The sequence below is a fragment of the Xenopus laevis genome, chromosome 9_10L, assembly GCF_017654675.1.
Source record: "Xenopus laevis strain J_2021 chromosome 9_10L, Xenopus_laevis_v10.1, whole genome shotgun sequence".
Lineage (NCBI taxonomy): Eukaryota > Metazoa > Chordata > Amphibia > Anura > Pipidae > Xenopus > Xenopus laevis.
The window spans coordinates 27457572-27482773 of record NC_054387.1 but is presented as its reverse complement, the minus strand read 5'-3'; the positions used below and the strand labels follow the sequence as shown (position 1 = coordinate 27482773).

At 38.2% G+C, this 25202-nt stretch overlaps 1 protein-coding gene across 11 annotated transcripts in view; it reads left to right on the top strand.

Moving 5' to 3' along the window:
• baiap2.L (BAI1-associated protein 2 L homeolog) overlaps nt 1-22746 on the top strand; it is a 156479-nt gene extending 133733 nt beyond the window's left edge. For 2 of the 11 annotated variants that reach the window (XM_041577338.1, XM_041577345.1), the window contains 5 exons: nt 3905-3970; nt 4180-4342; nt 6130-6228; nt 8493-8530; nt 21833-22746. In XM_041577338.1, coding sequence (XP_041433272.1) covers nt 3905-3970; nt 4180-4342; nt 6130-6228; nt 8493-8530; nt 21833-21902 — 436 coding nt within the window. In that variant the 3' untranslated portion in view covers nt 21903-22746. Of the gene's footprint in view, nt 1-3904; nt 3971-4179; nt 4343-6129; nt 6229-8492; nt 8531-10825; nt 11565-15164; nt 15904-19351; nt 19396-21832 lie in introns of those variants that run through there. The other 9 variants (XM_041577341.1, XM_018235079.2, XM_041577339.1 and 6 more) reach the window with 9 other exon arrangements.
• Nucleotides 22747-25202: the final 2456 nt, after the last annotated feature.

Below are 25202 nucleotides of genomic sequence, written 5' to 3'. Positions count from 1 at the left end.
CAAAGATATATATTAAATATTTCCTTTTTTTACATGTTGTACAAGACCCAAAAACTGAAAGAGTAAATTGTCTTTTAAATTATCCATAGGACATTAGAAAATAGACATATCACTTAAAATGTTTGTTTTTGTTGATGAACAAATCATATGTTTAAATGATAGTTTGACGATAAGCTCGATCTTTTGAAAATCTTTTGAAAATCTAAATGTGTATGGCCACCTTTAGTATACATGCAGATAAGAGGGACTAAGGAAGGTAACAACAGCTTGTATTCCATTTGCACAAATAAATTTCTTTCACTATACCGGAGTGCTGCTGGAATTTGTATTGGCCCTTACACTTGGTCCCACCTAAGCAATACCATGGTTCAACTGCCCTCAGTCCATCCAGCCGTGTGTACGTCTAAACTCCTAATTAAGACTGCTAATCCTCTGATTGCCTTTGCTACTGAAAGCCAGAGGATTGTCTTCCTGTATGAGAGCAGGCTGGTCTTTTTATTATTAAAAAAGAAGGTTTATTACAATCTACACTTAAACAGTATGGGAGCACAAGATAAAATGGATTAGTGGAAGTAGCCAGGTTTCTATTGCTTTTGTGCAGCACTGCTTTGGCAAAATCCAATAAAGATTCATATTGGTATACCATTCAGAATCGTGGAGGGCAGGCAGTGCTGTTTCAGCTCTTGTATTTTCTTTGCAAAAAAACACTGTTGACCCATTTGCTACTATTTACAAGACAGACGGCATCTTCCACTCACACAGCAACAGGCACTGTGTACAAATCATTCAGGCTTTCTACTGAGTCTGAAACTAAAAAGAAGCTTGTTCAGTAACTGTAACCTTAATTATTAGTTAAGATGTGCAGCTCTGCAGAGCTCTGTACATTTTGCCCTGTACAGCATGATCTATATGTATGCTTTGTTATTGTAGGTTTGTCTGTTTTTCTTAAATAAAATAAAGCAATATAATCCAGATTAACAAAAACTGTTGTCCTCTCAGGACCACTATATGCGTATGGGGGCAACAACTGGCGATATTTTAAACAGCTGCTGTTATCTCAGCTAGGACAGGTTATGCAGTTTAACTGTATACCACAATATACACAAGCATTGTGAGCCCTGTAAATTCAGAGTTAAAGGAGAAGGAAAGCTACAGAAGCAGTTTATTGCCAATAGATTAGCCACAATAGTGCAAGCTATAACACTATATTTACTCTGAAGAATGCTTTACCATAAACAGCTCTAGAAGCTCTCTGTTTAGGATAGCAGCTGCCATATTAGCTTGGTGTGATATCACTTCCTACCTGAGTCTCTCCCTGCTCGCTCATAGCTCTGGCTCAGATTACAGCATGGAGGTAGGGGGGAAAAGGGAGAGAGGAGCAAATTGAGCATGCTCAAGCCCTAGCCCTGGAGGTTTATGCTGAAAACAGGGAGTCTGATACAGAAGCCCATGTATATACAATAGAAGTAAAGAAATGTGGTGTTTCTTTTGACAGAGGACTCAGAGCAGCATTACTTTGAGGGTTTACTGGTGGATTTATATAGACCTTTCTGATAAAGCTTACTTAGTTTTAACCTTTCCTTCTCCTTTAAAAGAAGCCTCCTTCTCTAACTGCTTCTCTTCTTTGCCCCAGCTGTTTGCTATGCATATTAACATGTCATAGTAAGTTAGGTTGAAAAAAGACACACTCCTATCAAGTTCAAACCCCATCTGAACCCTCTCCAATTTGCCTCAGAGGGGGAAAAAATTCCTTCCAGACTCCAAAATGACAATCGAACTAGTCCCTAGATCAACTTGTACTATGAGCTATCTTCCATAGCCCTGTATTCCATCACTTGCTAAAAAGCGATCCAACCCCTTTCTTAAAGCTATCTAATGTATCCACCAGTACAACTGATTCAGGGAGAGAATTCCACATCTTCACAGCTTCTAATCAGAATAGGTGGGCTTGTGTCAGCTGGAAAGACCTACTGGTAAATAAAGCATTAGAGAGATTATTATATGATCCTCTTGTATGTTTATACATAGTTATCATATATCCCTTAAGCTCCCCTTCTCCAGCATGAACATCCCCAATTTGGCCAGTCTTTCCTCATAGCTAAGATTTTCCATACCTTTTACCAGCTTAGTTTCCCTTCTATGTACCCTCTCTAATACAATAATGTCCTGTTTGAGTGATGGAGACCAAAACTGTATGGCATATTCTAGATGGGTGCTCTATAAAGTGGACTAATGACCACTTCCTGATGTGAATCAATGTCCCTTTTAATACAGTTCAAGACCTTATTTGGCCTTGATGCTGCTGACTCGCGTTGCTTGCTACAGCCAAGTTTATCATCTACAAGGACTCCAAGGTCCTTTTCCATAATGGATTTGCCTAGTGCAGTCCCATTAAAGGGGACCTGTCACCCAAAAAAATTATTCAAAATCCTATTTTATTACATTAGTCAAGCAAAATGAACTTTAATTACACTGTATAAATTATTTGAATCTTGTTCCCTTCAGTCTGGGAATTCATAATTATAACAAGCAGGCAGCAGCCATTTTGTGGACACTGTTTTTAAGGCAAGTCTTGTATCATCTCAGAATCTTGTTTGTGCACCAGAATGGGGGACCTGATGTCCATTCCTATGCCCTGGTTACACAATTAAATGGTAAAGAGAACTGGGGGAATGTGGGGAGAGCAGTGACATCTAGGAAGTGCTGAATGGAAAGTGAAAGTAATTGTCTGCCCCACCTCTATGCCCATGGCATAGAGGAGGGGCAGACAATATTTGATTGACAACTGAGATTTTTAAATGAGTTTACAACAGCTATGAATGCTTTAATAAAAAATAGGAATTGGATTTCATGTTTAATTTGAAAATGACTTTTATTATACAGATTTTTGTGTCTGGGTGACAGGTCCACTTTAAGGGTATAAATGGCTTGGATATTTTTACATCCCAGGTGCATGACTTTACATTTATAAACATTGAATCTCATTTGCCACTTAGCTGCCCAGATTGCCAGTTTGTCAAGATCCGGTTGCAAGGATGCCACATCCTGGATGGAATTTATTGAGCTGGATAGTTTAGTGTCATCTGCAAACACTGATACATTACTTACAGTACCCCCCTCTAAGTCATTAACCCCCCCCACCCTCTTCCGTGTGAATTTACTTTGCGGCTGCAGCCGACTCCAGCCTGTAGTTAAGCCACTGCCACAGATGTCAAATTTACTGGCCTATAATTGCCAGGCTGAGATTGTAATCCCTTTTTAAATATTGGAATGACACCAGCTTTTCTCCATTCCATATGTACCATACCAGATGAAAGCGAATCTGAGAAAATCAGAAATAGGGGCTGGTCTAAAACTGAACTAAGCTGTCTTAGAACTTGGGGGTGTATGCCATCAGGCCCTGGAGCCTTGTTTACAGAAATTTTTATTAAGGCTTTTATAGATCATATCCTGAGTCAACCACTGACTAGCTTGAGCTGAGCCATCAGTGCAGCTATGAAGTGAGTCTGGGAAATCAGACTCCTCTATTGTATACACTGAAGAAAAGAACTGATTTAGCACATTTTCCGTTTCTGTATCTGTTACAAACATACTGGTACCATTATTGGAGCAACACGTTTAAAAAACATTTTGGGGTTAGTCTTAGCCTCCGCCGCAATGCACTCTTCATTTCCTTTCTTTGCCTTCTGAATTGCTGATTTACAACATGTATTATAGTGTTTATATTCATTAAATGCAGCTTCTGTCCCAACAGACTTGTAGTTTTTAAATACCTATCTCTTTTTTCCTATTAACTTCTTTACTTCTATATTAAGCCACATAGGGTGATTCTTAGAGCTTCTACATTTATTAAGGGAATAAATTGAGAACAGTAATGATTTAATATCTGTGTATCTTATTGCAGGAGAGGATGGTTCCCATTTTCCTACACTCGAGTGTTAGATACTGGTACTGATCGGACACAAACAAGGTGAGAAACGTGTAAATTATGATTATTTTGTATTTATTTGGAGCCATCATTGTGTTGCATACTACATGTCATTCACAAAGTCAGAACTTGTTTTCACATCTTGCTCAGCTTGTTCTTGTTGCCATGCTAAAAATTCAGACAAATCTGTAGAGTGTTGATTTCCCTGAAATGTGAAGCTGGGACATTGATGCTTATAAACTTTTCTTTAGCTTACATCCTGGGAAGAGTAGCAGCACTGGGAACCTGCTGGACAAAGATGACCTTTCCATACCTCCTCCAGATTACAACATGGCTTCTAGGGGATTCCAACCACAACCTGTGAGCACATTCAAACCCAGACCTTACAGTGTGGCTGCACCGATTTTCTCACAGGTAATGTAGGAGGAAAGTGATGCCACAAAGGATATCACTTGATTTGTCTGAATAACACAATCTTCCACAAAAGAGATGGCCAAATACAAAAATTTAGTCCAAATCCTAATTAGCATACTTATATTTGAAGCCAAATCGAAAAATTGCTTCATCCTTAAAGGCCACCTGTTGGGTAAAAATGTTATCCCCAACAAAAGTTGCAGGCTAATAGAGCTCGCATTCCGTTTGGGGATAACAGTAGTTTTCTTTTAAAAAAAAAAATGCCCCCCGCCAGCACTAGCTACCCGCACTGGGAAGGAGCTCCCGGTGCGAGCAGCCATGTACGGTCACTTGCATGCACATAATGAAAATGTGCCACGAATTGCCTGTTATGCGCGTGACCTCACATGCGCGTTACACAACATGGTTGCTCGCACAAGAGCTCCCTCCTGGTGCAGGTAGCGTAGTCAAAATATCTACTGTTATCCCCAACCAGAATGCGGGCTCTATTAGCCCACACATTTGGTTGGGGATAACATTTTTACCCAACAGGTGCCGTTTAATGAGTTTTGTCTTTTGTTGACCAGTGACAAGTCAGATGACATTAACAATTCTGATTCGATTCAACTGCACATTAGTAATGATGGGCGAATCTGTCCTGTTTCGCCGAAAACTTTGTGACAGTGAAAAATTAGCGAAATGCATTCAAGTCAATGGGCGTCAAAATAATTTTGACGCAAGCGTCAATTTTTTTGTCGCTGCGGATTTTGCCTGGCAAATTGATTTGCGCATCACTAAACATTAACAATTTAGTCAAGTCCTGGGTTTGGTTCATCCCTTATTAAAGGGATTCTGTCATGAGTTTTATGTAGTTTTTATCTAAATTGCACTGTTTACACTGTAAATAAATCACTCTACCATGTAAAATTTAATTCCTAACCCAACGAGTGTATATATATATTTTTTAGTTGTAATATTGGTGTGTAGGCAGCCATCTCAGGTCATTTTGCCTGGTCATGTGCTGTCAAAAAGAGCCAGCACTTCATGAAGCTTTCAGGCAGTCTATTGTTTTTCCTACTCAATTTAATTGAAGGTGTCTCAGTGGGACATGTATTTTTACTATTGCGTGCTGTTCTTATGTGTACCAGGAAGCTGATGTGTGGTTCCCATTGCTCTGCTGATAGGGGGAAAATGGAGCGGGTGATATCACTCTAGCTTGCAGTGCAGCAGTAAAGAGTGACTGAAGTTTATCAAAGTACAAGTCAAATGACTGTGGGCACCTGAGAAAGTGACAATATGTCTAGCCCCATGTCAGATTTCAAAGTTACATACTTAATTTTTTTTTTTACCTGCATATCCTAAAAAACTAGTTTAGTTGGGGCTGTTATGTACAGGACTTTGCCTTCTTTTAGTGAAACACTCCAAGCAAATGCACTTCCAGGCTCTAGAGCAGGAGTCCCCAACCTTTTTTACATGTGAGCCACATTCAAATGTAAAAAGAATTGGGGAGCAACACAAGCATGAAAAGTCCCTTGGGGTGTCAAATAGGGGCTGTGATTGGTTGTTTGGTAGCCCCTTTGTGGACTGGCAGCCTACAATAGGCTATACTTGGCACTATACTTAGTTTATATGCAATTAAAACTTGCTTTCAAGCTTGAAATTCAAAAATAAACACCTGCTTTGAGGACCTTGAGAGCAACATCCAAGGGGTTGAAGAGCAACATGTTGCTCACGAGCTACTGGTTGGGGGTCACTGCTCTAGAGGGTATAATCCAGATTCCAAAGCACTGTATATTCCTTATTTATAGGGTTACATGATGCCTTATGGGTATCCGCTACACAAGAGTGCCAGCGTTCTGTATCCACATTCAGCAGGACTGTACAAACCTCGCAAAAGGTCTTCATCAGTAAGTTGGATAGTCTGTGTTGCACTTTTACTGCAGCATCAGGGATATATTGTTTGACATGAGTGCTACTTTGGGTTTGGTACAGTCAAGTATCATCATCAGAACTTTTATCTGTAGGTCTAACTGTGGTGGGGGAAGATAATTTGAGGGTAGAATATAAATAAAAGATTATATTATATGTATGGAGTGTTAAGGAACACTACAATTCATACATAAAATTGCACCAAACCCAAAGTAGATTCAAACAGTACAGTAAGCTGCAATAAAAGATGCTTCATTTAAAGAACTTCCACCGGAAATATTTCCTTTTTTTCCTTCAACAAACCATCTTTCCTCCTGGATGTGAATTAAAATGCATGTCCGATTCAAATCTTGTCAATATTCTTGAGATTGTTCTAAATTCCCAATGCTTAATGAAAATGTGCTGTATACATATTTGCAATATGTCAGTCTAACCTATAAATTCATGTGCAATATGTAAATAATCGGAATAAATTATGATCAAAATTAAACATACTAAATCTATTTGATACTAGAAATTATGATAATCTTATTAAATAGATTTTCTTATCTGGCTTGTTAAGATCATATCTTGATCTCATTTAAAGGGGTTGTTCAACCTTAAATTCTCTTTTAGTATGATATAGGGAGTGACATTCTGAGACAATTTGCAATTGGTTTTCTTTTATTATTTGTGGCTTTTGAGTTATTTAGCTTTTTGTTCAACAGCTCTCCAGTTTGTAATTTCAACAATCTGGTTACTAGGGTACAAATTACCCTAGCAACCATGTAATGATTTGAATAAGAGACTGGTTTATGAATAAGAGAGAGCCTGAATAGAAAGATGAATAAAAAAATTAGCAATAGTAATACATGTAGTCTTACAGAGCATTTCTTTTTTCAATGGGGTCAGTGGTGCCCATTTGAAAGAGTCATAAGAAGAAGTCAAATAATTCAAAAATATAAAAAATAAAGACCAATTGAAAACTTAGAAATAGCCATTTTATACCACACTAAAAGTTAACTTAAAGGTGAATGACCCCTTTAAGGCAATATTTGATAATTTAATCTAACAGTGACTGAACTGACTGACCATTTGTGCACCATCTGGCTAGTTTGAGACTGAATATGTGAATTTGGGGAGTTCAGCAAAACAGGCCAGCTTTCCTCAGCTGGTCCCACTGTAGCCATTCTTCTCTGGTCCCTCTGAATATGTATCATGTAGGAAAAGATTAAAGTGGGCATTCATGTAGCAGTTTTCTCCACTTCAGAATGTCTGATTAATATAATTCCTACAAATCTCTAAAGGACGAGTCCCCACAGATATTACCAGAATGACTCAAATGTGAGCTGTCATGCAGAAGTAGTACATATTTGTCAGACCCCCAATCCAAGTGTATTTAAGTAGAAAATCTAAAACCACTGTCATTCCACACAATGTGATACTGTAGGCACCTTCTGCCTGGATAAGAATACAATTTTGAAAAGGACCATTACATTTTCCTATGAGATATTTATATCCGTTTATGCAATTATACTCATGCATATGCAGTTAGTACTCAGGGCAGAGTAAAGGGGGACATTTATTTTTGAATTTGCATTTCTATTTTCCAGAAAAGTGGTGATTGGAAATAGAACTCCATTGCAAATCTCTGTTCTGCAATGTATTACTGAACTAACATAAATTATTTCATTCTGTTCCATCTTAATTACACATGCAGTTCAGAGAGAACGAGGATTGAATTCATAGAACCCTCTTATCAGCACATAAGACCTTGGCTCTTATTTCTGGTGGAAGTCCTTGATCTAGAATCTTTCCTTCTGTGTCCTTGTATATGAGTACCATTTTGATGACAATGACGAGTGCATCATTGTCATTTTTCTTCACTGCAACTCTGCTGCGCATTGCAGCTCTCTGTAGCAGACTGAATTGCTGCGCTTGCTATACTGATCTGCAATTTCCAAGTGCAACTAAAAATATTAATTCATTCCACCTCCATTAACTCTTTTCTGAACGACGGTTGAATCGCTCTATAAAAATAACCACTACTTTTCCCCTTTCTGTAGCTGAAAAGCTCTAGTAACTAGAGCTTTTATGGTAACTAGAACATCCTATTCCATTAGGAATTCCTACCATAGCACCTTCCTTTTTGCCAAGTCTGAAAAGTACTACCCTGTAATTACAATTTAGCAGTAAGTATATGCCCTAGTTTGCATTGCCTTGTGTTTTAATTTTGTTTTCTTCTCTAAATTCCTCCCAACAGGGTATAGAAGATTATGGAGCAGCACGTTCCACAAACAGGTATTATAGATCATCATCATCAGCTTTGTTGTTTGGTGTCTTTAATTGATTCTCATACAGTGTTTGTTCACATAACATGCAGTATCCCTTAATTTAAGCGCTGTATGGCAGAGCAGTGCATGTGCAGTCTGGGGGCTACTGTTACCTAAGTCCTGCAGTAGTGGTATAGCTATGCCTCGTTTATGACTTGCAGGCATGAGACTGACCACGGCCTTACTGTAGAAAATCAGTAGTGGGTATTAACACACAAAAATGCAGTGTGTAAATTTAAATTTCTGTGCCATGGTTTTACACATAATGCAGCTCCCCCCCCCCCAAAAAAAAATTCCAGTACAGTTGTAGCCATTCTCAAATTAGTTGAGTTGAGTGAGGGTTGCTTCGCTTCCATTATGTGCATTCAAAATGGAGTTTGCATCCAATTCACTGGGCACAAGTCTAATGAAGCAACCTGCTGTGGGAACCCAGCCAGGTCAAGGGTAGTTGTAGCTCTGGGGCTCCACAGTCTCCGTAGGCACAGTTGGGCACTATTTACCAGACACATTGGCAACCGTGTGAAAGTGTAGGCAGGCCTGGACTGGCAGGCCTGGATTTTGGCAAATGTCAGATGGGCTGCTATAAAATAGTTGCATAGTTACATAGTTAAATTGGGTTGAAAAAAGACAAAGTCCATCAAGTTCAACCCCTCCAAATGAAAACCCAGCATCCATACACACACCCCTCCCTACTTTTACATAAATTCTATATATCCATACCTATACTAACTATAGAGTTTAGTATCACAATAGCCTTTGATATTATGTCCAAAAAATCATCCAAGCCATTCTTAAAGGCATTAACTGAATCATCCATCACACCATCACCCGGCAGTGCATTCCACAACCTCACTGTCCTGACTGTGAAGAATCCCCTACTTTGCTTCAAATGAAAGTTCTTTTCTTCTAGTCTAAAGGGGTGGCCTCTGGTACGGTGATCCACTTTATGGGTAAAAAGGTCCCCTGCTATTTGTCTATAATGTCCTCTAATGTACTTGTAAAGTGTAATCATGTCCCCTCGCAAGCGCCTTTTTTCCAGAGAAAACAACCCCAACCTTGACAGTCCACCCTCATAATTTAAGTCTTTCACACCTCTAACCAGTTTAGTTGCACATCTCTGCACTCTCTCCAGCTCATTTATATACCTCTTAAGGACTGGAGTCCAAAACTGAACTGCATACTCCAGATGAGGCCTTACCAGGGACCTATAAAGAGGCATAATTATGTTTTCATCCCTTGAGTTGATGCCCTTTTTTCTGCAAGACAGAACTTTATTTGCTTTAGTAGCCACAGAATGACACTGCCCAGAATTAGACAACTTGTTATCTACAAAAACCCCTACATCCTTCTCATTTAAGGAAACTCCCAACACACTGCCATTTAGTGTATAGCTTGCATTCATATTATTTTTGCCAAAGTGCATAACCTTGCATTTATCAACATTGAACCTCATTTTCCAGTTTGCTGCCCAGTTTTACAACTTAGACAAATCACTCTGCAAAGTGTAAGCATCCTGCATGGAACCTATAGTTTTGCACAATTTAGTATATAGAAATAGAAATAGAAACAGTACTTTCAATGCCTACCTCCAGGTCATTAATAAACAAGTTGAAAAGCAAGGGACCTAGTACAGAGCCCTGCGGTACTCCACTAACAACACTGGTCCAATTAGAAAATGTTCAATTTACCACCACTCTTTGTAGTCTATCTTTTAGCCAGTTCTCTATCCAGGTACAAATACTATATTCTATGCCATAGACCTTCCCTATTTGTTGGGGTGGTGGGGGCTGTTTGGGCCTTGGTGTACTTGTAATTCCAGGGTCTATTTTAAATCCAGTCCGGTCCTGAGTGCAGGATTGTGTTTGGCCACAAGTAACCAGTAGGCACTCCATTTTAACACTTGCAGGTAAATGTTTGTAAATGACCCCTAGTGTAAAGACCTTTTTGGAAATAGCAGCTAATCCATTTTTAAGAAAGTACATTTGCAGGCATAGAACATAATTTAAGTTTTTAAATGGGAGCTTTGATGCAAGAAAAGTAAGTCTGAATAAATTATTAGAAGGATCAGCATCTTATGAAGAAGTATGGATTTCCTTTTGGCAGTTATATAGTTAGGCAAGTCCGACAACTGCACAAATAATCCATATCCATGTGTAAGGGATACTGTTCCAAGTGGGGCCATCAGTCTTGTGATTTGTGCCATCAGACATAATATTATGCAACTCGGCAGTGTCCCTCTGCTTTTTTTTTTTTTATTTCACAGCGGCAATGGCACTATGATATCCACTGTGTGAGGGGAGTCTTGCACAGGCATGGCACCTGCTGCTTTGAAGAACATTCGTCTTTCTTACCGTTTTATTTTCTTCTTTATAACCATGGATTTTTTTAAACTCTTGTATTTTCTGTAATTCATTTTCTTTCGGTATTTGAATGATCTCTGTGCTCATTAACCTATGCTTTGCTGGAGGTATCTGTAATCTGTTGCATAGCAGTAATTGGAGGTCATTCCAGCATCCCATCGGTTAGGCAATTCTGGTGCTGCTTGGTTTTTATGTTCTTGATGCTTTTTCTGGGCTTATTTGTTTTTAGCAAGGGGTTTTCAGCGCAGGAACTGCCAATCAGTGTGGCTGTAATTATTGAACATAAAGAGCTGTTTTATAACTGGCTTTTATACCAATTTTTAAATAGCATTGTGGTAACATTTTGAGATTTAACACAAGGCCTTAGCTATAAAGAAGGGGGCATTTACCTCTTTCGGTGTCCCTCTGTGTGTTCTGTGTGCATGGGGCTGTGGTTTCAAAGGGACTGTTATTCCATAAGATTATCATGAGACCTTTACCTGTATGATTGAATATGAGAATCATTCTATATAAATGTCTTTATTAGCTGCATCACTCCAAAATACGGTAAAGACAAGCTCTTTATTTCTTAAGGTGGCCATAGAGGCAAAGATCCGCTCGTTTGGCGACATCGCCTAACAAGCGGATCTTTCCCCGATATGCCACTAACAGGCATGGCTAATCGGGGGTAATCTGAATGTTCAGCCCCATGGCCGAACGATCCGATTAGGATGCGCAATGGGCTCCGGCGGGATCGGTCGGGACAAAATCAAACCTGTCTGATCGACCAAACGACTGATGTCCCCCGGACGAAAAATGTCGGCACTCTCTACACAATTGCAATTGGTTTCATTTTTTATTATTTAAGGTTTTTGAGTTATTTAGCTTTTTATTCGACATCTTTTTAATTTGCATTTTAAGCAATCTGGTTGCTAAGGTACAAATTCCCCTAGCAACCATGCATTGATTTGAATACGACACTAGAATATGAATAGGAGAGGGACTGAATAGAAAGATGAGTAATAAAAAGTAGCAATTACAATACATTTGTAGCCTTACAGAGCATTTTTTTTTTAGAAGGGGGTCAGCGACGCCCATTTGAAAGCTGCAAAGAATCAGAAGAAAAAGACAAATAACTATAAAACTATAAAATAAATAATGAAAACCAACTGAAAAGTTGTTTAGAATTGGCCATTCTATAACATACTTAAAATGACCTTAAAGGTGAACCACCCCTTTAATTATATGAAGGCTAGTTATTCAAGTGTAAAAAATGTCCCTGCTTGATGACTTGGCTACATTGACATACCAGTGGTGTTTTGCTTCACCAATTGAGGTTGTGTTAAGAAATTTAATATCTGCTGCATACATCATTTTTGCTTCAGTTATTTAATAACAGTACAAACAAAGTTGTCTAGAAGAATTTTAGCCCAAACATCCTTTAGAATGAAACTTTCAAATCTGATTTCTTTTGCACTCGTTTTATTGCACAGCCAACAGCCGTCATTATCACAATCCTGTTTTAAAGGGCTGGTTCTTTAGTAAAGTATGTTATAGAATGGCTAGCTCTAAGCAACTTTTCAGCTATCCTTCATTTTTCTTTTTTTAAATAGTTTTTTTTATTATTTGCTGCCTTCTTCTGACTCTTTCCAGCTTTCAAATGGGGATGGGGTCAGGGACTCCATTCAAAACACAAATACTGTGTAGGTTACAAATATATTGTTTTGCTACTTCTTATTACTCCTCTTTCTATTTAGACACTATCTTTCTATCTAGCGCTACTTCGCATTCTAACGCCAGGCGAATTTCCGCTCTGGCGACTGGATGTAACTACGCAAATTCACTAAGATGCAGATTTTACTGAATGTTACCTCTTGCGCCAGACTTGACTTTGCCACCTCAGACCAGGCGAAGTGCAATAGAGTAGATAGGACTTACTCAAAAAAAAGTTAAAAATATATCAAAGTCCCAAAAAACGCTGGCGACTTTTCAGTTTTTCAGGGTGATAAGCTGCAAAAGATCTTAATTTTTTTTAGGGTACCTGGCTTCCCCCCTACATTTCCAAACATATGGTACATAAAGTATACACTGGGCTCATGTTTAGGGTATTATAACAACTCTATTTTCTTTTTTTAAAGTTCCCTGGGCTTGTGTAGTGTAATGTATTTGCTGCAACATATATGTCCATTATAATTAACTTATAAAACTTCCTGCCGTATGCAAATTAGCCAATGCTAGCGCAACTTTGCTTTGTTTGCCGAATTAACACTAGCGAAACTTCGCCATCGTTCGGCGCCCTGGACGCAACTTCGCATTTTAGTGAATTAGCGTTGTCCTGCTGAATTTTTGCCTGGAGAAGTGTTGCGATGTGAGTGAAGCCATCGCTGGCAAATTTTTGCAGGTTAGTGAATGTGCCCCCTTATTTCTGGTGATCTATCTGAAAAGCTATTTGTTTGAAGGTGAACAACCCCTTTAAATAACTCAAAAACCAAAAATATTAAAAAATAATTGCAAATTCTCAGAATATCGCTACGTCATTCTTAAAGTTAATTTAAAGGTCAACACCCCCCTTAATGCAACCTCCATGAAACCAGATTTGACATTTGCTTTTGGAAAAGGCACTTAATGTATGAAGAAGTGAGATTCATCAAATAGGTTGTTTGGCCACCTTAAAAAGAAATGTCTATCTGGTAAGTATACAGTGTTGTAAAGTGCTTTTGTATAGTGCTTTATGTAGCTATTTTAAATTTGCCTTATTTTTTTTTATTAAAAAAAAAGATTGACATGGGCACGCAATGTCAGGCTCTCTGGTGGGCCCTAGGCAAAGACACAGAATATCTTTACATAAAAATATGTCATGTTTATTTGTCATATTCATATCTAATCTCCTCCACTGAACGCCAATGGATTCTTTTTAAAAATATGCTATTTAAAGCAATTTAAACAGTTTACACAAGTGGGCGCAGGGTCCTTGGGGCAGGGAGGAAAACTTGACCTTTAACAACTCTGCCCTTTGCTTCCTTTACTAAAGCCATATATAGTTTAAGCAGATTTCACCCTTGTGGTCAAGAATGCAGATTGACAAGGGAGATCTTAAATGGGTTTTTTTTTTGTTGTCACTGTTGTTGTCACTGTTGTTGTCACTGTTTAGTTATTTTGTATGATGTACCATTTCGTTTCAATCACACCTATTGAAGAGAAGCATAAATACCTATGTCAGGTGATAAGGGCAGGGCTGGCTTTTGTCCCTTCACACTGCACTGTGCACCTTGTGCTGGATTTTTTATCTGGCGCAAGGTGCAAATTGCAGCAATTTCCCAAGCCAGAAGTGCTAAGTGGTGTGCCTTTGCTCCCCTAAGTGCTCTTTCATGTCTGCTTGGGGGAATTGTAATTAACAGAATATTTTTTATAGAGGCCTGCAATGTTCAGGGGCATAGTTTATCTTAAATTCGAAGGAAGAGTTTTACAACAGGTCTGTTCCCATTTAAAAGCATACCTTTTCACAATAATATTCCTAGTTAAATGTTTGAACTGGGAGCTAAATACAATTGAGATCTCTCATTATTGCAGATAGTGAGTGGCTGCCTTTATAAATCAACAGCACAGCTTTGTGATGTTCAGTAGAAAGTTGGTTGGAGGGATTTATAGGCAATGCAATCTCTCCATATTTAAACTGCAGGTATGGGACCTGTTATCCAGAATGCTTAGGACCTCGGGTTTTCCAGATAAGGAATCTTTCCATAATTTGTAGCTTCATACCTTTCTTATGCTAAAAAAACTTTTTAACATAAATTAAATCAAATAGGGTTGTTTTGCATCCAATTGAGATTAATTATATCTTAGTTGGGATCAAGTACAAGGTACTGTTTTATAATTACAGAAAAAAATCATTATAAAAAATTTGAATTATTTCATTATAGTGGAGTCTATGGGAGACAGCCTTTCCATAATTCGGAGCTTTCTGGATAATGGATCCTATACCTATGCATATGGTATCCCTGGCCTATGGTAAAGTGATCAACATATGGGCTCCTGCTAAATGGCTCCAAAATCTAAATCAGTCTGATTTTATAACAAAGCAGCATTTTATGAGATCTTTTAATGGCAAATTCTTTATTCTGCAACAGTAATTAGACTTATTAACTATTTGTGCATTTATTTTGCGTGTTTTGAAAACACATAAAATACAGGTAATTAATCTAATCTTGTGTCAGGTCGCCTAGAGCCATTTATATAATCTGATGTTCTCTGTCAAATTTAAAGGTCTGAAACGCAAATCCAAGGATGACATTTTGTACTCTACTTTGTTTTCTTTCTTGGAGGAAGGCACTTGAAGGCGATTTATATTTTCTAAATCTTTGTCCATCTTTATGTGTCTTAGAAACTTTACAGACAAACACAGTAGGATTGGAGTTAATGGCTACCTGTATTGCTTCCTCACGCACTGAGATCATGGGATGTGGGATTTAGCAGGGCCTTCTACCCAGACTTAGCTCCTGTCAACTCGCGCCAGTGCCAAAATTCTCCATAGTCGTTGTAATAAAACCTCTAACACTAAATTATAAATAAATGCCTTTTTTTCTTATGGCAGTGCTGGCAATATACTTGTAATCATATACATTATACATGAAGTGTTTTGTTAGTGGAACAGAACATGGACAAATGAGAATCCGTTTGCATTTATGATGTCATAATTGTGCTAGCGATCTCTTAGACTCACAATGTAGAATGTAGACTCCTGTAAAAAGAATGTACAGCGCTAAGCACACTTTTTTTTTCTCAAGGTGTGCCCTGTAATGATGTTATTGTATGAATAAAGTTTTCTTTATTGCATTAACATGGGAATTTGGGGGATTCTTTTTCAATTGCCTGCTTTTTTTCTTCCTTTTCCCCATATATATGTAGAATCTATTACTATTTATTTTATTTTTGTCTCATGGTGACGGATGCTAACTGTGATATTAGCTGTATCACTATCAGAATAAAGTTTTATACAAATGGATTTATCTTTTTCTGACTAATGTAGATCCATCATGCAGAGCCCTGTCATATCTTTTTTTTTTTTTTTTTGCCATATCGGTACTTCATTCCATGAATGCCATTGTCACATTAATAAAATAATCCCCATTTCTCATCCAGCTGCTGAGCATCCAGCAGATTGTGTTGTGCATTTATTAATCTAGAAGAGAATTCCACACAAAGAACTGTTCCAAAATGTGAAAATCAATGAATCCGGATTCTACTCTTCTACAAGCTGTTTGAGAAGAGCTATGGCCTTATGTTGCACCAAAGACTTGCTAACTGCCTGGATTCATATTGTTCCCATTGCCTTTATCATGTATGAACTACAGTGTCCATATGTCAGCTTCCATTTAGAAGCCTTGCACATGTTTTCATTGGATGCAAGTGAAGCTAATAATCACAAAGATGGATTTATTGAAGTAGTCCCTTCAGAAGACCTTGTCCCTTCTCATGCACTTTGGCAGACACTTTTGAAATTTGCCAACATTTGTTGCTTTTGCTCTGCAAATGGTTAATGATAGGCTTCCTACTTGCATAGCTACTTGCAACACATGATGTATTACAGGTATGGTTCCCATTATCCAGAAACCTGGTATCCAGAAAGCTCCTAATTATGGGAAGGCCGTCTCCTATAAACTCCATGTAATATAATAATTCAGATTTTAAAAAATGATTTCCTTTTTCTCTATAATAATAAAAAGTACCTTGTATCTGATTACAAGAATTCTATAATTAATACTTATTGGATGCAGAACAGTCCTGTTGTGTTTAATTTTTAAATTAGTTTTTAGTAGATTTAAGATATAGAGATCCCTTAACTCCAGGTTCCAAGCATTCTGGATAACAGGTCCAATACATGTACTGACATCTCTTTCTGTACCAACACTGAACAGTAAACAAATGTAATTATAAACGTCAGCCTGACACAAATGTACTTGTAATTTCTCAGATAGAAGAGTAGATCAGTGTTTTATAATATTTCCAAAATACTATAATTATACCTGATCTAGAGTAAATGAAATATGAGCAAAACAAAAAGCCACTAAGGTAACCTCCAAAGATGTTTTATAGGTATTTGTGAAAGGTAAAATCCTTCTTAATACCTGTTGAACAATATGTAGGGGACTCTTCATATGTGGTATTGGAAACGGCTGTATGGTAATGATCAGGATGTAAAGCAGAGACCCATAAACCTTAAGACACACCATTGCCACGATTAAACCAAGGAAGGCAACGTGCGTAAACCAGGCCTGTCCAGTTGAAATCCAGTGGCCAATATGTTGTCCTCAGTCTGCTTAAAGGAGAACTAAACCCTAAATATTAATATAGCTAAAAAAAATCATATTTTATATACTGAACTTATGGCACTAGCCTAAAGTTTTATTATTTTTAAAAAATTGGATAAAATGGAGTCCATGGTAGATGGCCTTTTCCGTAATTCAGAGCTTTCTGGATAATGGGTTTCCAGATAATGGATCCCATACCTGTAAATATATACACATGTATACAGTTAGGCCCATAAATATTTTGACAGAGACAACTTTTTTCTAATTTTTGTTCTGCACATTACCACAATGAATTTTAAATGAAACAACTCAGATTCATTTGAACTACAGATTTTCAGCTTAAATTCAGTGGGTTGAACAAAAAGATTGCATAAAAATGTGGGAACTAAAGCCTTTTTTTAACACAATCACTTAATTTCAGGGGCTCAAAAGCAATTGGACAATTGACTTAGTGGCTATTTCATGGGCAGGTGTGGGCAATTCCTTTGTTGTGTTATTATCAATGAAGCAGATAAAAGCCCTGGAGTTGATTTGAGGGGGGGTGCTTGCATGTGGAAGAATTTGCTGTGAACAAACAACATGCGGTCATAAGAGATCTCCATGCAGATGAAACAAGCCATCCTTAAGCTGCAAAAACAGAAAAACCCATCCGAGAAATTGCCAAGTAATTTTGCTGAGTGGCAAAATCTACAGTTTGGTACATCCTGAGAAAGAAAGAAAGCACTGGTGAACTCCGCAATGCAAAAAGACCTGGACCTCCATGGAAGACAAAAGTGGTGGTGAAGAGAAACCCCTTCACAACAGCCAAACGACAATCTCCAGGAGGTAGGCGTATCGAAATCCAAGACTACCATAAAGAGAAGTCTGCATGAAAGTAAATGCAGAGGGTACATTGCAAGGTGCAAGCCACTCATAAGCATCAAGAATAGAAAGGTTAGATTGGACCTTTTATTTTATTAAAGCAAAGAGGTGGAATATTCTTGAATGGCAAAGTCAGTCACCTGATCTGAACCCAATTGAGCATGCATTTCACTTGTTGAAGACTAAACTTTGGACAGAAAGGCCCACAAGCAAACAGCAACTGAAAGCCGCTGCAGTAAAGGCCTGGCAGAGCATTAAAAAGGAGGAAACCCAGAATCTGGTGATGTCCATGAGTTCAAGACTTCGGCTGTCATTGCCAGCAAAAAGTTTTCAACCAAATATTAGAAATGAACATTTTATTTTCAGTTTTTTAATTTGTCCAATTACTTGTGAGCCCCTGAAATGAAGTGATTGTTGTAAAAAAAAAAAAAAAAAGGCTTTAGTTCCTTTTATGCAATCTTTTTGTTCCCACTGAATTAAAACAGAAAGTCTGTAGTTCAACTGCATCTGAGTATTTTCATTTAAAAATCATTGTGGTAATGTACAGAACAAAAATTAGAAAATAGTTGTCTCTGTCCAAATATTTATGGGCCTAACCGTATATGCTCAGAATATCTTTCTAGAAATTTAAGTGAGTAACAATCATGGAACTTTATGAAAAATCAATAAGAATGTATTTAAAGTCGATATTTTGGCTCTGCCCAGAGGAAATTTCAGCAATCTGCTATTGAGTTGAATAAGAGTCTGGAATAGGAGAGGCCAGAATAGAAAGATGACTAAGAAAAAGTCGTAACAACAATACATTTGTAGCCTCACACAGCATTTGTTTATAGATGGGGTCAGTGACACCCATTTAAAAACTGGAAAGAGTTAGAAGAAGAAGAAGGCAAATAATGATGTTTAGAATTGGACATTCTATAACATACTAAAAGTAAACTTAAGGTGAAACACCGAACGTAGTAATCAGTCCTACAACATGCTCCTCAGCAAATTAATTTCAGGTGAACGGCACTAATTGAATCTGTTTCCTTGAGAAATTAACTCACTGATCTGTGGCTTAATGTATGCTGTTTAATGCAGCTCAGTTTTGCTTGTATCTCCCTAAGCAATTCATACAGAGCTTTATAAAAGGATGCTCTTAAAGTCCAATGAGATGCTCACACGAACATACTGTGCCCTGCGGGATCATGTGTATTTAAACCACAACTATTAATTCAATAAACCTCTATACTAGACATGCATACGTGAGATGTAAAATGTCATTTCTGTTTGTGTTTACAGTCTGGAAGCTGAAGTGGCGAGGTTTTGAGAGGTGCCTCCAGTTAGTAAGTTTTATATCTGTGTGCTAAAAAGAAATCAAATTCTGTGTGTTCCTTCAGATGTTCTACTCTGACTGTAGGAGTGGCATTAAACACTTGTAAAGCTACATTATAGAAGGACAGTCATTCGAACTGAAGTATCAAGGCTGCTCCAAAAATGGCCTAGTTTTCCATAAGTAGCCTGTTCATTTGCATGTGGCCTCATTATCCACACTGTTAACTGCTGGTCTAATCTGAAACTGATGCACATTAGCAGATCTCTTCAGACCTTCTCTTGTGATTCTTCTCTCCCTTTAAATTTTGGGACCATCTTCAACATCTTCAATCTGGTTTCACTACTAGGTTAAGGAACTATAATATTGTGCACCTCTTATTGTTATTCTATTTATTTTCTCCCTCTAGGTACTGTGCAGAACACCTGCCTCTTTCCCACTAATTTATTCCCTTGTGTCTCACTTTATTTCTTGCTTTCCATCACATGTAAAGGTGCTGCATACCCTAGTGTCATCCAACCCCCCTGCCTCATACCATCTGCCTTATACCATCTGCCTTCTAACTGCTAGTGGACTGGCCTTAATGTTTACATCTGACCCCCATCCCCCCCATTTGTCAGGCTGCCATTTTCTGCAGGTTCCTTCATGGTGCAATACAACAGTTGGAGTGCTTGTTGGAACACAATCAACTCTTGCACTCAGTCCAATGCACGTTAAAAACAGAAGTAAAGCTAGCCATACAAACAGAGACCTTGCTAAACGAGCGGTTCTCTCCCCAATGTGCTCATCCTTGAGGATCACATCAACGAACCTTAAAGGTGTGATTGGATGCTATGGGGAACAACTCTGATGTAATTTAGTGCCCGTGTTAAAAAGCCTTTGGCACTGTTGCTTTATCTTTTATCTGGAGGTATACAGAACACCGGAAGGCAGATTTAACAACATTTTAGTGGTTTTAGAGGTTTTTGAAACCACAAAAAATAAAACACGAATGCCATGTCATTTATTAAAAGATTTGAATATAAAAAATGCTAAAAATGTTTTAACTGAATAAAACACAAAAACATCTAATTATTAAAAAAAATCTCAAGTTTAAGAGATTACTACAGATGTCTATGTATCATTAGCCCTCTGGGCAACTAGCCTGTTCGAACCTTTGGTTTCTATTTACCATTATGCTTGCCTCTCATTGCAGAAAAGCATCTTCAAGGTGTCCAACATAAACCATATTTTCCATCTGATATTCTGTATCCCCACCTTCACTTCCAGTGTGTGTATCCCTTGTGTGATTCTCCTCAGTTTCAATAGCCTATATCTCCATTTCTGTATATTTCTTCTCTTCTTTACAGGTTCCTACTAGCTGTATAATAAAAAACCCCTTTTAAACATATTTTGCATGTTAAGTCAAATTTCTTGCAGGCCATGTGCACAGGGGCAGATTAATAAATAGGCTACCCTAGGCTACAGCTTAGGGGCCCATCTAGCTTTTTCAATTATTTTTATTTATTTTCTTTAAAAATATATATTTTAAACAATTAGCATGCAACTTGGAGGGAACATTGACCAGGCTGCTTTGCTGTTTTTTTTATGGATAAATTATTTTCAGGATGTCATGTTATTTACGAACCAGTGTGTTCTATGCAAAATAGCACATCACTTAGATTACATGTAACATGCAATATTGCCTGCTTATCGGTACCATTTTCTTTATCACTCCATATGCACAGCCTCCCCCCACTGTGTTTCCATTAATAGAACATACCTGAACCAGTCCCGTCTCTTTCTTCACATTGTGTAGCTTCAGATGTGTAACTGCCAGATATTATTGGTGATCTTTTAGTCTTTATGTCAATAAAGATAGTATCCCAGTTTATGCACGGGATGCATATTGTGCTGCTTTCACTAAGCAGTTATCTTGTTTCTTTGTGTTCTCCTGCATTATGTTGGTCCATACTGTTCTATGCCTTTGTGTTTCACCCCACACCCCAACTAATCTCTTACATCTCTCTAGATCCTTTATAGTCTCCTTCTGATGTACGCTTTTGTTTCACATTTTATTTCCCTTTTCTTACTCTCCTCCATCCCTGACATGTTACATATGCACATATAGAAATTCTAGTTTAAAGTTATGGATGAGGGATCTGGCTCCTGTACTCCCACACTATGTGGCAGATTCCCTAAAGGGCGAAGTGAGTAGCGCTAGCGAAAATTCGCCAGCGTGACGTCAGTTCAGAACTTCCCTAACGGGCGCAGGCGTCGATTTGCTAGCGAAGAAGATAAACGCTAGCGTTGATTCACACTCTGCCAGGCAAATTTTTCTGGCGTTCTCCTACTGCACATCTATTTTGTTCCTTGTACAAGATGTGACATTGTATATTTCCTCTCCCTTCTCTGCATGGACTGCAAGTACCATCTCTCACCGCTAAACACCTCTTCCTTTCTTTTTGCAGAAACCCTTTTACTGAAGTCCAACTGAAACCAACAGTGACAAATGACAGATCAGCTCCACTTGTGAAGTGACACATCAGGCCTTTATTTCTCCCCTTTGATTTCACAGAATCTATGTAGCGGTGTATCCTAGGAGATGTCATTAACCTGCACTGGTGGATGAAATTCGATGGACACCAGGCAGTAATGACTGATAAAGGGAATCTGCTTCATATAGCTCAATCTTAAACAAGGTTTTATGGGAAAATATACTTGACACTGCAGCAATGTTCTTGGGCTTAATCAATCCCAACACCATTATCCCTCAATTGGCAGTGTTGTTGTTGTCACAATGGTTTATCTCAATATGGACTGGGCTATTTGCCGTAGAAAATGTAGGGATTGGGGAGGTACTTAAAAGGTGCCCACTCTTTCAGGCAGTTTAGCTACACCGCATCTATTTCACATTTATGCTTATATAAACTAAAATCCATGTTTTAATAAATGACTTGATATCCAAGTAAATAGGGAAGGGCCTGCAGGCACATAGATGCAATGCAAAATAACTGTATATAGTGGCTCTTTTGTGTTTGCAGTAAGGTATACAATTATTATTGTTCTCTATGTACACAAATCCAGGGAATGGGCTCTATAATGCAACTAATCTATGGTAATACTGTTACAACACAAGCAATATTGTGACTCGCAGAAAATAAGTTGGTGGTGTGCCTGTGAGTTTATATATATATATATATATATATATATATATATATATATATATATATATATATGTAGAAAGGCTGTGGCACATACTTACTTAGGCAAAACCCAGGTGCTAGTCAGATAGAAGCCATATAACCATACAGAAAGCTGACGCACACTGGGATTTATCAAAAATAAAAACTTATTTTATTTGGATCGACGTTTCGGTCCACACACGGACCTTTATCAAGATCTTGATAAAGGTCCGTGTGTGGACCGAAACGTCGATCCAAATAAAATAAGTTTTTATTTTTGATAAATCCCAGTGTGCGTCAGCTTTCTGTATGGTTATATATATATATATATATAAAATTTATGTCTTTGGTGCAGTGTTCGCTCCCTACATGTTACTGTGCTGGCTCGTCTAGGAGTTGAGGCATTTCTCTAATCAAACATTTAATATACACGCAGTTATATACATAGAATGATTCTACTGCCCTGTATAATGTCATAGCATGAAGTTTGTTGCTGGACAACACTTGCAATAGAAAGTGAAGGCCTCCCTCCACTGTAGAAATCTTGATTTAAATGACATTATTTTATATACTAAGGAAAGGTAAGTGGCCATGGGGGTTCAGTAGTGTTATCATTACTTTTGCTGCAAGGGTATATAACCAGGTCTCAGAAGTGAAGTTTGTGCCTATACTGACAGTACATAGCACAATGAATGCAAGTGACAGTGGAAGACTTTTGACGGAACCTGAATGTAGAAGCATCAGACTGACATATTAAAAAAATTATTGCTGATCCATAGATTCCATTTCTCTCTCTAAAGCACATAGGGGCAGATTCACTAAAGGGCGAAGTGACTAACGCTGGCGCAAATTCACCAGCTTGACGTCATTTCGTAACTTCGCCAATTCACTTACGGGCACTGGCGTAAATTCGCTAGCGAAGTAGACCTACTCTAGCGCTACTTCGCACCCTTACGCCAGGCGAAGTTGCGATATGGCGAATGGGACATAACTACGCTAATTCACTAACTTGCACATTTTACTGAACGTTACCTCTTGCGCCAGACTTGCCTTCGCCACCTCAGACCAAGCGAAGTGCAATAGAGTAGATAGGGATTGCTTCAAAAATATTTGAATTTTTTTCTAAGTCCCAAAAAACGCTGGCGTTTTTTCCTTTTTTAAGGGTGAGAGGCTGAAAAAGATCGTAAATTTTTTTGGGGGTACCCTCCTTCCCCCCTACATTTCCTAACATATGGCACCTAAACTATATAGTGGGCACATGTGTAGGGCAAAATAACAACTCTTATTTTATTTTATGAAGGTTTCCCAGGCTTGTGTAGTGTAATGTATTGCTGCTACATATACGTCCATTCAACTTTAACTTGGCGCCGTATGCAAATTAGGCAACGCTAGCGTAACTTCGCTTTGCTTGGCGAATTAACTCTTGCGCAAATTCGCTACCGTTCGCATCCCTGAGCGCAATTTGGGATTTTAGTGAATTAGCGGCGCCCTGGCGAAATTTCGTCTGGCGAAGTGCGGCGAAGGCGTCACTAGCGCATTTTCGCTGCTCAGTGAATTTGCCCCCAAGTGCACAAGTTGGGGGCTGGGCATTTGAAATAACAGTTACTGGGAGTCGCACTGATGAAATCTTAAATTCAGATTGGATTCACCTTCTATTATTATTCCCATATGTATTATGGGTAGGGCTGTCTATAGAAACAGGCAGATAACATTTCCTAGTCTATATTTTTGAATGTAAACCAGGCACAGCTGTATTGCTGTAGTGTCATTTTCTCTTAGAATAGTGCAACACCATCTATTTATAACCACATGATGGTGCTGTTCAGTCTATAAAGAATAATTGTCATATCAGGGAATCTGAAAATCCTAATGGCATGCATACATCGGAATATCCCATAGCATGCAAATCTAGAGAGAATAAATATTTGCAAGTGCAAAAATATCAACTCACTCTGCAGACACACATTGGGCTTTGTTTACAATTTCCCTGTGTTCAAATGCTAGATCCCTGAGGTGCATCTAAGTTAGGGCCCAGGGTAGTGCTCTATACAGGCTTTTATTGGATAAAATCCCATTGTAAGGTACAGAGCAGACTGTTGTGTTTGGCACCAGGGAGCCCTGTAATCAAAATAGGCAGAGTCTATTGTTCATTATTGCCAGTCAAAAGACAAATAATAATCACCCGCCATATGCTTTCTGAGAACTAAATGCAACAAAAAATTGGAATAATCGAAGTAGAATAGTGTGATTTTGTTCTACAGGAATAGGTGTGTTTCACAGTTAAACCAATGGAGTAACATACACTACAGTTCTGAAGGATGTGTGGAATAAGGTCTCATGCCTGTCTGCATGAAATGTAAATTTAGTAATGTTATATTATATCTTATATGCCCTTTACTTTAAATAATACATTATTGAACTAGTGGAAATACCCATCCTTAGCAATGTACATACAAGTTGTGTAACATAAGAGACACACTGATGTGGGCAAAGAATTTTGCAGGAGGCCAGTGTCCATAAAGACAGCTATCGTTTTCTGGGGGTAACAGATGCAATATCAATGCTTGTTGTAAATTTTTGAAAAATAAAATTGATCATATTTAAGCATTATTTGTGTCTGAAGGTGATTTATTGGCCATGATTTGCTCTGCCAGCA